Genomic DNA, 12390 nt, shown 5'->3' with positions numbered 1-12390 from the left:
AAGGTAAAGCATAAATGGGGCAAAGTCTTCCTCTGGGAAGCTGAAGAATGAGGGACTCCTCCCCGGCAGATAAGCTGGGGTTGAGAAGCAGGATGAGGCTTGGTGAACAAGAGAATGAGGTCAGCTTGGCCACCCCCTCTTCCTAAACTTCATGAACTCTGGCTGTGCCCTGCAAATTTCCAGGCGAGCAGCCCCAGAGATGGAGAATCAGAGGTAGACAAAGGCAGCTCCAGGAACCGTGCAGCGGGTTGCTACACTGGCATCAGTGCCAATTCTTGTTCCATTTGTTCTGCTTGCTTTAATTATGTGCCTCTCCACAGAAAACAAACAAGCAATAATACAGAGAACAGTGATCAGTGGGATTCATTTCCTGATGCGAGGGATGTGCTGAGAATCACGTTTGAGTGGGACATTCTCTGATCGTTTACCAGACGCTGCAGAGGAGGTGTATGTTATTTTAGTTATACCTAAGAGATGCCAGGAAAGTAACACGTTTTCAAACCTTGTGGGTTTGGGGCCATCAAGATGCAGACTGCCTGACGTTAACTACCGGATGAAGGATTTTAGTCTGACTGCCACGAGTCTGCTTTGTGTCCTTGGGTGAGTCTGGGCCTCAGTCTCCTCCCCCGTAAAATGGGAGGGAGAAGGTTAGTCTCAAACTTTAACTGTATCAGAATTACGTGAGGAGCTTCTAGACATGCCAGAGCCCAATCCCACCCCTCAGGAGATCCTGTAGGTCTGGGGTGGGTCCTGGGCATCTGCGTGTTTAGCAAGCTCTGGGGTCTCTGGTGGAGGTAGTGCAGGGTGCAACCCTGCTTGGATGGAGGATTCCAGGTGACCCTCTCGCTTGTGCTTTGTACAGCCAGCTGGAACTTCTGGGTGTGTCACTTGCTGCCTTTTTGCCACTGAAGCCCCGTGTGGACTTATTTTGTTGTCTGGAGTGCCTGGCTTCAGATAAAAGAGCCCCTGTGACTGAGCCCGGGGGGATATATCCTGGAAGAGGGTGGGAGAGCATCCAGAGGGGGTCATGGACCAGCCCAGCCCAGGCCTGCTTGGAGAGTAGAGGGAGGGGAAGGGGGCCTTCCTCTTCTCTCACTCTGGAGACCTCTGCTGGCTCTGGGTTCCAGAATGTCCTGGGAAGTTGACAACCAAGTCCAAGGCCTCCTGGCCCTTGGGGATAGGGCAGGGCCCTGCCTCAGCCTGCCCCCCTCTCCCACCCACCCCCACCCCTCCCCGCCCATTCTGCTTTGGCCTGAGGTCTGGGAGCTCAGGAAATCTGCCCTAAAGGATGGCCTGGTTAATCGGTCTGTGTGGGGACAATGAGAGAAAACCAGATGGCAAATGGGGGAGGCCAGAGGCAGAGGAGGGCCCAAGCTTGCTCACTGTGTGGGCTCAGAAGTGTGACTCCAGGGAAATGGGGAGGCCTTGCCTGAGTGCCCAGACCCAACTCAGTGGCACCCTGGAATGGTAGGGTCCACAGGGACTGGGAAAGTGATAGCCCAACCGAGAGTTGAGGGTCAGTCTGTCCCTGGGGTCAGCAGAAAGGCTCCCCAAAGATGTTTCTACCTGAATCCTGGGGATCCAGGAACCGGTTAGGTTACATGGCAAAATGGCTTTTGCAGATGTGATTGAGGTCACCACCTTAAGAGAAGGGGATTATCCTGAATTATTTGGGTGGGTCCATCCGATCCAGGAGCAGAGAATTTTCCCCAGCTGGAAAGAGGGAAGATCTGGCAGAAGGGAGAGATTTGAAGCCACTGGAGGGACTCACATGCCAGTGCTGGCCCTGCGATGTAGAGGCCACAGACAGGACCAGAGAGAGGTTGCTGGCAATGCCTCATGGCCAGCAAGAGAAGGAACACAGCAGCACCCGGGAGTGAAGACTGGCCAGGCTGACGGCCGGCCAGTAAAGAGGACCTCAGGGCTACCACCTCCGGGAACTCACCTCAGCCAACACCTGTGTGAGCCTGGAAGATTCTTCCCCAGAGGCCCCACTAGGGAATGCAGCCTGCTCATCGAAGCCTGGATTTTAGCCTGGTGACACCCGCTCAGACTTCTAACCTGCAGACCTGTACCATACTCAGTATGTGTTGCTTTAAACCACTAAATTTGTAGTAATCTGTTACAGCAGCAATAGAAAACCAATGCAGGCCCCATTTCCCCAACATCCCAGCCTGAAAGATGAACACAAAGTTTTCCAAGGACATAAGCTACTTTTTCAAAAGGTAGTGTGAGCTCCCTGCCCTGAAGACAGGAACCTAATCATCCAATGAACCAAATGCGCCCTGTGACCGCCAGGACGTCAGGTCAGCCGTAGAATGACTCCACTTCTCTCCTCAGCCAACAGAGTCACTTCTCAGTCAGGAGCAGGGCTCCGCCCCCCAGCCCCCACCCCCGACACTTTACTCCTCGGAACCCTGGGGACCTGGGTTCCTCATTCATAGTTCCTGAAATAGGATCATGGTCAGGTTGAAGAAAGGTCTGTCTGGCCGGCGGGGAACCCGTGTCTGAAGTGGAGCCAGGGACAGGGTAGGGGTCAGGAGAGCTGGAGGCTAGGCTTCGGGCTCTAATTTGCTTTAGGACCGTGGGCCGATCCTTTCTCATCGTGGGTCACGGTTCCCCAGCCTGTAAAACGGCTCGAGGTTCCTTCTAGATGGAAACCCCTTTGAGTCTCTGGGGAAGCAGGCGCCCAGCACTGGCCGGCTTCGGGAGTGCGGGCAAAGGGGGAGGTTTGGAGACAGTTAATGGGATGGAGGGGGCCCCCGACACCCGGCTCCGAGGGCCGGCCACCGCGGGGTCGGCAGGAAAGGGAGGGAGGAGGGAAGGGCGGGGCCGGCCCCCCTGCGCCCGCCCCGCGTCTGGGCGCGCCCCTGCCCGCCCCGCCCCGGCCCAGCCCAGCCCAGCCCAGCCCGGAGAGCGGGTCACACGCGCCTCCGCGTCCCGTGCGCGCCGCTGTTGAGGCCGGCGCCCCTGCCCTGCGCCGCTGTCCGCGCCCGCCGCCCGCCCGGCGCTCCCGGCCGCCGTGGCCCTGCCCCGGGCGCGGGGAGCTCCGAGGGCCGGCCACCGCGGGGTCGGCAGGAAAGGGAGGGAGGAGGGAAGGGCGGGGCCGGCCCCCCTGCGCCCGCCCCGCGTCTGGGCGCGCCCCTGCCCGCCCCGGCCCGCCCCGCCCCGGCCCAGCCCAGCCCAGCCCAGCCCAGCCCAGCCCGGAGAGCGGGTCACACGCGCCTCCGCGTCCCGTGCGCGCCGCTGTTGAGGCCGGCGCCCCTGCCCTGCGCCGCTGTCCGCGCCCGCCGCCCGCCCGGCGCTCCCGGCCGCCGTGACCCTGCCCCGGGCGCGGGGAGGAGCGGGCATGGCCCGCCGGGGGGCCGCCGCGCTGGCGCTGGCTCTCGCGCTGCTGGCGGTGGCCCTGGCCGGGGCCGCGGCCCAAGGCGCAGCCGTCGAGGACCCCGACTACTACGTGCAAGAGATTTGGAGCCGGGAGCCTTACTACGCGCGCCTGGAGCCCGAGCCCTTCTCGCCGCCGCTGCCCGCGGGGCCCGGGGAGGAGGAGCGGAAGCTGCGCGCGTCCGAGCCCAGGCCGCCCAAGAAGGCGACCAAGAGGGAGAAGTTGGCTCCGGAGACGCCTCCGCCAGGTAAGTAACTTTCTGCGCCGCGCGGCCCGAGGGGGCGCCCGTGGCTGCGCGCCTGTCCCAGCGGTGGCCGGCCGGGTCTGAGGCGACAGCTGGCTTCGCTGTCCGTGTGTCTGGCATGAGAGACCCGTGAACCCCCCCCTCGCTGCCCCCCACCCCCTTCCTAGGCGCTGAACCGCGCTTATCCCGGGGCCGCTCCGGCGGGCCCCTCTCAGCTGGAGACGGACTGTGCGGTTGGGGGGCTGCCTGGGGAGCTGGTACCAATGCCCCAGGTTTGACATTTCCTGGGCAAAGCATCTTCCTGCCGGACACTTCTTCCCGCTCTGCCTACTTTTTCAGTCTTCTCCCAGGGCGTTTTCTTGAGAGTGAACTTCCTATTTGGCGATGTGACTAGTTGGTCTGTTTTGGCACCGTGGCCTTCTGGGGAGAGCTCCGCGGCGGGCCTTTCCCCAGCCAGGGTGCCCTCTCGGCTCCCTCCCTCCTGCTTTCTGTGGGTCCCTTGAATCCTTGGTCCGGCAGGGGCAGGATGGCAGAGCCTCTGTCGGGGAGCCCTGGGCTGCAGCTGGACTCCTGTGCCGGAGGAGGGGTTAGGGAAGCCCCGTGGCGTCTGAAGCCGGCCGTCTCTGCCAGCCTTCTCAGTTGCATCCCCACGTTCTGCCTGCCCCGTCTTGGGGAAATGACTTGCCTTTGGTTTCTTACACTCCTTGAGAAGGGGGACATTCTCTTCATTGTCCCAAATGTTCTTTGCTCAAATTGCAGCGGGCTGCGGTCCGAGTATTTAAAGATTGAGGAGTGAGGCAGGATTGTGGCCAAATTCTCCGGCCTTGTAACGGCCTTCCTTGAAAGGAGATACGTGCCAGTGGCACCATGACACAGCTCCTGGCAAGAAAGGCATCACCTTTGTTTGCTTAAACTGTTCACAGAAGATAGCAGCGAGGCAGCCGGGAAGGAGTGGAGATGGCGGCCCAGAACTCTTGAGCAGCTCCTTTGCACTTACCTGGAGGGGGAGTCCTGCCATATTTCAGTTTGTGGGCGGCTCTGTACATCTGCAGGCAGTTCTGTGAGTTGTGTAACCTTGAACAGAACCACCTGGAATTTCCTATATTTTCTGGGGAATTATGAACATTAAGATTTGTAAAAAGCACACTGGTTTAGTAACAGGAACAGGAGTGGGAAAAAACACTCATATCTGTCGACCATCCGCTGCGACTTTATTAGGAGATTTATGGACAGCCGTCTCATTAATTCTTTCAGGGGCTCTGAGGGGTGGGTATTCTTGTTACTTTACAGATGAGGAAACTGAGGCTCTGACCACGTAGGCAAGCTGCTTAGGGTCACTCGCTGGCGTGGGAGATTTGAAAGCCCTTCTCCTGTGCTTTTAACTCAAGACCTTTTTTGTTTGGTAGTTTGAACCAAGCTGGCGTGTGTGTTTGTTTTTTTAGTATCTGCTACGTGGTTAGCACAGCGCTGGGTATGGTTGGGGGAGGTGGGTGGGAGACACATTTGTTAGGTTCTGGTATTTACTGGGGAGACGGCAAGGGGAGCATGGAAGAAGCCCCAGACTGAGAGTCTGAGGACTGCACTTAACGCCTGGGTCTGGGGCTCAGCACTCAGCTTCCTGGACCTCAGCATCTATATCTGCCCAAGACGACCAGTGCCTGCTACCTTACTTGTCAGTTGTTTGATGAGCTTTTCAACAAAAGCTTGCAGTGTGTCAGCTCGTGGTTGTGCTGGTCCTTCCGTGAGTTCTTCATAATTCCGCAGGTCCTTACGGAGAACCTTTCCAACATCAGGTGCTGGGTGAGGTCCTGGGGGAGGGGAGCGCAAGACAGCCCCAGCCCCGCCCTCCTGGAATGCAACAAAGTTGGCGGCTTGGAGAAGGTTATTGCAGGTGTGTTGAGGGCTGCATTGCTGATTCCCCAAAATAAAAACTGGGCCCTGGAAATTCCAGAGACTCAGCTTCTGGAGAGCTGCCTCCAGGCCTCCTGCCTGGAGTGTGTGTTTCTAATAAATTGTGTGGGGCTTTTCAGAGCTCCCCGACTCTGACAAACAAAGTGTGACCTTGGTCAAATACTTTCAAGTCTGTTCTCCCCATCTGGCTTTTTTTTGGCACTTGACCACTGGAACCCTTTACTCTGGACCCCAAGTGGGGGAGCTTGGTTAAGACTGACTTTGACTGGGGGGGGGTCAGTGATAGTTTGTGCAGTTAAATTGCAGTAAGAGGAAATGATATTGCCCCCCTTAAGGGGTGACTTGATATATGTACTGCTCGTGATACAATAGAAGCATTCGTTTCTGTTTGTTGTGAACTTCTGGACTGGGTAGATGGTGCCTGCTACATACCAGGCACTGTCTAGACACTGAGGTGGGAGTGAGAGGTTAGATTTAGAGAAGAAAAGGAATGTGAAAGTATATATAACTACTCATTGAAAAGTCTGTCATGTGCTTTGTCTTTGCAGATGATGAAATATTTTCCAGATAGCCGGTATCTTGCATAAAGGCTGGGCTCAAGGGAAGATGGAAGGCAGATGTTCTGTGCATCAGGGTCTAGGAGGGAGTCTTCTCCGAATCCCATAGGAAGGTTTACTTAAGGAGCCAAGGGCACTGGGGATTTGATCTTGGTGTGAGTTTGACTTTGCCCCTTGACTGTTCTTTCATGCTACCACGGAAATGTGCGATGGATGTCATGGGCTGACATTCTCCTGGAAGTGGCTTGGACAGCTGAATCCTTTGGTTAATTGAGAGCATTGCATTTTTCCACAAGTGGCTGACAGATTCCGGAGAAGTAGAGCCCTGATGTGCTGAATAGAGTGAAATCTTAAATTTTTTTTAGTTTTTATTTGGAAATAATTATAGACTCACAGGAAATTGCAGAAATAGTGCAGAGAGATCCTGTATACCAGGGGTCCCCAGTACTGGTCCGTGGCCTGTTAGGAACCAGGTGGCACAGCAGGAGGTGAGTGGCGGGCGATCGAGCGAAGCTTCATCTGTATTTACAGCCGCTCCCCATCACTCGCATTACGGCCTGAGCTCCGCCTCCTCAGATCAGCGGCGGCATTAGATTCTCACAGGAGCGCGAACCCTGCCGTGAACCGCGCATGTGAGGGATCTAGGTCGCACGCTTCTTATGAGAATCTAACGCCTGATGATCTGAGGTGGAGCTGAGGCGGTGATGCTAGGGGAGCGGCTGCAAATACAGATTATCATTAGCAGAGAGGTGTGACTGCACAGAGACCATAATAAATCAACCGCTTGCAGACTCATATCAAAACCCTCTCAGGGAGTGGCAAGTGAAAACAAGCTCAGGGCTCCCACTGATTCTGCATTACGGTGAGCTGTATAATTATTTCATTATATATTACATGGTAATAATAATAGAAATAAAGTGCACAATAAATGTAATGCGCTTGAATCATCCTGAAACCACACCCCCACCCCCCATCCGTGGGAGAATTGTCTTCCATGAAACTGGTCCCTGATGCCAGAAAGGTTGGGGACCGCTGCTGTATACTCTTTTCCCAGCTTCCCGCAATGATAATATCTTTTAGAACTACAGTACAGGATTTCTTAACCTTGGCAGTATTGACATTTTGGGGCCAATTGTGTGTGTGTGTGTGTGTGTGTGGTTCTCTGCATTGTCTCACATCTTGGATTCATGGAACCATCACCACCATCAGGATTCAGAACTGTGAAATCCGTTTCTGTGGTGAAGTGGGACTCAATATCATAAAATTTCTGAGGCCCTCACTGTGAACATCAGTAGCTCCCAGAATTTTAGAACTTCAAGGAATCTACGTGTTCATCGCATGCAAGTTCTTATTTATTGCAAGATTCCGACAGTGGGCTGCTTGGTGTTAAAAAATGATTAAAGAAGACAATTTAGGTGATATAAACTTTTTTTAACACTTTCATGAAATGGGCAGTCTCCTTGTGGGGAATGGCAAAACGGGACAGAAGGCAGGAAGCTTTTATAGGACAAAGAATAAAGAACAAGGAAGAAGAACATAGAAAATATCTGGTTGGCTGGGGTGACACAGTCCACTTTGTTTGGGGTGAGAAGACCCAGAGCTGGCTTGGCATTTGGGAATTGGCTAACTATTTCTGACTAAGAGGAGATTGTTAGGAACAGGAAGCTTATCTAAGTTTTGTTTCCTGATGTGGCACCCCGGGTAAGAGCAACTCCATCTTGGGCCTGGAAGTTTACTTTTTAAAAAAAAAAAAATTATTTATTTTATTTTTGGCTGTGTTGGGTCTTCGTTGCTCCACACGGGCTTTTCTCTAGTTGTGGCGAGCGGGGGCCGCTCTTCGCCGCGGTGCACGGGCCTCTCACTGCAGTGGCCTCTCCTGCTGTGGAGCATGGGCTCCAGGCGCGCGGGCCTCAGCAGTTGTGGCATGTGGGCTCCAGAGCGCAGCCTCAGCAGTTGTGGCGCACGGGCTTAGCCGCTCTACGGCACGTGGGATCCTCCCGGACCAGGGCTCGAACCCGTGTCGCCTGCATTGGCAGGCGGACTCTTAACCACTGCGCCACCAGGGAAGCCCCAACATTTAATATTTGTGTCTTGACTCAGCTTTAAGTGCCAGTGTTTATTAACATTGGTACATAGCAAATGCACTTTCTGATATAGTCTCTTCCAGTGACGATTTCGTCTAATTCAAAAACATAAATCAGAACCATTTAAATTTCCATATAAAGATTGCAATGATGATAATCTAATAGCGAAGTTGTCGCTATTAGACAACACATTTGAGGAATTGTTTTAGAACACATTTGGGAAGTTATTGACAGATGGGAAGCCCCTGGGTTCCCGGACCAGGGCTCGAACCCGTGTCGCCTGCATTGGCAGGCGAATTCCCAACCACTGCGCCACCAGGGAAGCCCCTGGAAGTTTACTTCAGCACTAGTCTTGGCTCACACGTTTCCACTGATGGGCACACACCACCTTGCGAGGTTGCTTATCCATTGGATAAATAGTACTGATTGCTAGAATGTTCTTCTTCACAGGGACCTGGCAAGCTGCTTCTCTCTAATTCCATTTATTCAGCTGTTTCTAGCCAAATTCAATATTTTCTAGATCCCTGCAGCTGGAACGCTTTGAGGTCCGAAGAGTGAGTCTTCTGGCCCCAGTTTTCATCATCCCAGGGTGCAGAGTGAGATGAGGGACCACATTCTGGGCATGAGAGTGGATTTGGGGTGTACTTCTCATGTCACCTCCAAATTGATGGACTTGGTTTGGAGCCATACTTTTTGAAGAGAAAAAAATGGAACAGAGAAGTAAACCATAGTTATATAACTGATTTGCCTTTTCCCTCCCAAGTGGTAGTAAGAAACAAACAAGTTAATAAACAAGACTCTTAATAGGTGATTTGAAGATGTTTTGTTCTCCCCCCTCCACTGGGTTAGAAGTAGCCTTTAACTTTTGGGTTCCTGCTTGTTTGTTGCTTTCTTCAAGGACTGGGGAGCATGCGCCTCTGTTGGAATACACGCCCACCTGCATTGCACCTATGGTTTTGGTCCACGGTCTTGAGTCCATGGAATTCGCAGAGTGGGCAGCGAGCCATGTTTGTTCGTATGTCTGTGCCCAGAACTGGAGAGTTTGCACTCTGTACTGTGTTGCCCCGGCTTGTGGCGGGGGGCGGGGGGGGGTGGCGGGTGGGCGGGCGGCGATAATCAAAGAGTTGTTATTTGAGCATATTTGGTTGTAAACAAAGCCCTTTCTGTTATGCACTGCCAGCTAGTTGCTGGAAAGAGCTTCACTTTTAAGCTTTTGCTGCAACACTCTTCAGGGCGTCTTGCAAGGTTTGGCCTTCAGATGGAAATGTCTTCTGCTGGGCAAAGCTGAAGTGTGAGGATTAGATGAATGTGTTTGTAAATATTTCACTCTGTGTTTCAAAAGCAATCACAAGGCTATCAGCGCACCTAAACAAATAACAAGAAATCTTTATATCATGGTATTATATGTTCTCTTGAAGAGTTAAATCCAAAGTGTTTGGTCCAACTCCCTACAAAATTCCAAGGGAAAGGACTTTTTGTAAAAAAGGTCTTCTCATGTACATCAGCAAGCAGTTTTCTAAGACACCACCTCTGTTTCCAAAATGCTTTCCAAAGTCAGCTATTCGCGCTGGCAGATCTCCTCTCGACTGTGCCCATGGTTCCAGAAACCAGGGCTTGTGCGTGGATAATGAAGGGACAGACACTTGCGTGTTTGGGGAAGCTGAGCTGGATGCTGTGGTTCTTGAAAATAGCCATCGCCTTTCCTGGGTGGCCCGAGCGTCCCTGGCTGCCAGATCTCACGGAGGATGGCGCCTTCAGTCCCGTGGCAACAGCAGCCTGGGCCCTGGAACCTGGCCACGCCACGCGGCATGCGGGATCTTAGTTCCTGACCCTGTGTGCCCCGCAGTGGAAGCATGGAGTCTTAACCGCTGGACTGCCAGGGAAGTCCCTTGGAACCTGGATTTTTGAGGTGGGGGTCTCCGCTGGATGTCTGAGGTGGCCAGGGAGCCTGAGCTCTCAGGCTTTGCGCCTCCAGCAATGGCTCTGCCTTCTGTGGCCTTCTGAGGTCCCTGCCCCCATTGCTGCTTTTCTGGGATCATGAAACCCATAAAACTGGGGTGCCTTTGGATGGCTACGGGAAGGGCTAGTGTTCGTAACTGGCTGGGATCCCATCGACTACTGATCTGGGTATCGTAGGATGGTCAGAGCCACACAAGACACCTTCAAATGTTCATTTAAGACTCTAGATTTTTATGGAATACTTGGTCCAGGAGAGGCACATGTAAGGGTTTGGCAGAGTTTTTTCAGGATTCAGAGAGATTCAAAATCTGGCTCTGCCACTCACGGGCACGTGTGACATCTTCACGCCTCGAATTCCTCCCTGTGACAGGGGAATAATAATGATAATGATAATAAGCTCCCCAAGGTGGTGTGAGGTTAGAAGGTTGATGCACAGCCTCACAGTCTTTCGAGGGACAGGTCAGAGGCAGCGTCTACCCCGGGTCCTCAGGTCCCCCAGCTACGCTGAGTCCTGGTGGATCCCGCTTGGCAATGCAGCCCGGCTTATCGGCGTTTCCGTCTCTGAGTCTCACTCCCTCCACGTCTTCATTTGTGCTTCATGAAATCACCTCTCACATTCACTCCTGCCTCCAAGGCCTGTCTCAGGCTGGTTCCGGGCAGAACCCAAACGGAGACCAGCAAGTACCAGCAGTGCCCCCTGCAGGGCTGGCACACCCCACCTGCTGTGGTTCCCGGGCGTATCTCTTTAAGGGCCAAGGGCTTCTTACTTGGTTGCGGGTCAGGAAGGTGGCTGCTGCTGCACAGAGGCTGGGAGTGGCTGTCGCTTCTGCCCCGGGGACCCTGGTGGAGGCCAAGTCTTCTGCACAAGACCAAGGTCTTCTGCACAGAAGGCCAGCGCAGAGGAGGACACAGTCTGTTCAGCTAGTGTCCCAGGGAAGACACAGCCGAGCAGGAGGAGGGGAGGCCTTTTGGTCGATTGACTGACTGACTGATTGATCGATTGCCTTTGATCCAGCCCTGGTAAAAAAGTACTTAGAAAATTGCACTGGTGCTTCCGTCTCCAGCCTAGACCATTCAGGGTCCTGATTAATGGAAGCAGGCACGTCCTTTAGCCACTCAGCCCCTTCTTTCCGGGCTTCACCTGATCCCTGGGAACCCTCTTTCTGCCAGGAGCTTGACTGTCTCAGATTTGGGAACTGGATAAGGACACAGGCTGTCCCCTCCCTGTGTCATGATCCTCTTCTTGCTAACACACACAGGGAGCACGAGTTTCTGATTTTTTTTTTTTTTTTTTTTTTTTTTTTTTTTTGGCTGCTCTGCACAGCCTGCGGGATCTTAGTTCCCCGACCAGGGATCAAACCCACGCCACCTACAGTGGAAACCTGGAGTCATAACCACTGGACCTCCAGGGGAGTCCCGGGAGCACAGGTTTCTAACCGCTTTTGTTTCGGCTTTTCACGTTCACCTGCAAGGTCCTCCTTGGTCCCATGGTGTTTGAGAAAAGCGGAATTATTGTCTGTCCTGGAGCCGCGAGGCTGCCTCTCTGGGGAGCTCCCGAGAACCTGCGGTGGCTTGGTTTCCCGCATGGCCTTCCTCCTCATGCGGGTTCCTTCACAAGAGCCAGGCTAGGAGCTTAGGGCGGGGCTGCGTCCTTCACAAGAGGGAGTGCAGGTGCCATAGGGCTGGAATTTCTTGGGAAAATGCAAATATGCAGCAAAGAATTTTTTCAGATTCTGGGGTTGCTACTGTAAGCTCCTAGTATAGAGAGGGGAAAAAATAGTTTCCTGTCAATCAAGGAGCATGATATTTATCACCGTGGACCAGAATAGAATATGTGGCCTGCATTGGCAATTCAGTTTGCTACTTTTAAGGAATTCAGTTCTGTCACGCAGCCCAGATGGAGATGTTGATTTGGTTCTGGCTCCTTCTCTGTACATTATTTCCACTTCACTCTTTCTGTCATTTGTACAGACCATATGCTGCCTTTCTTGCTGTAAGAGAAGAAGGGGCAGGGAAGGGCCTGGGCCTGGCGTCAGGCTCCTGCTCTGCTGCCTCCTGGCTCTGTCAGTGATCTTGGGTGGGTCCCTTCTCCTCTGAGCCTCCGTGTCCCCCTCTGTAGAATCATGTTCATAGCAAGCTTCCTGCCCTCGATGGGTATTTGCCAAGATCGATTTTTTTTTTTTTTTTTTTTTTTTTTTGCGGTACGCGGGCCTCTCACCGTAGCGGCCCCCCCCGCTGCGGAGCAAGGGC

General features: G+C 53.6%; 1 protein-coding gene across 1 annotated transcript in view; it reads left to right on the top strand.

Moving 5' to 3' along the window:
• The first annotated feature begins 3349 nt into the window (after nt 1–3349).
• Nucleotides 3350–12390, top strand: part of CPXM2 (carboxypeptidase X, M14 family member 2) — a 128848-nt gene continuing 119807 nt past the window's right edge. The window contains exon 1 of the mRNA XM_024121523.3: nt 3350–3632. Within this exon, the coding sequence (XP_023977291.1) occupies nt 3350–3632 (283 nt within the window). The remainder of the gene's footprint in view (nt 3633–12390) is intronic.

The sequence above is a fragment of the Physeter macrocephalus genome, chromosome 20, assembly GCF_002837175.3.
Source record: "Physeter macrocephalus isolate SW-GA chromosome 20, ASM283717v5, whole genome shotgun sequence".
Taxonomy (NCBI): domain Eukaryota; kingdom Metazoa; phylum Chordata; class Mammalia; order Artiodactyla; family Physeteridae; genus Physeter; species Physeter macrocephalus.
This window is presented reverse-complemented; position numbering and strand designations above follow the sequence as displayed.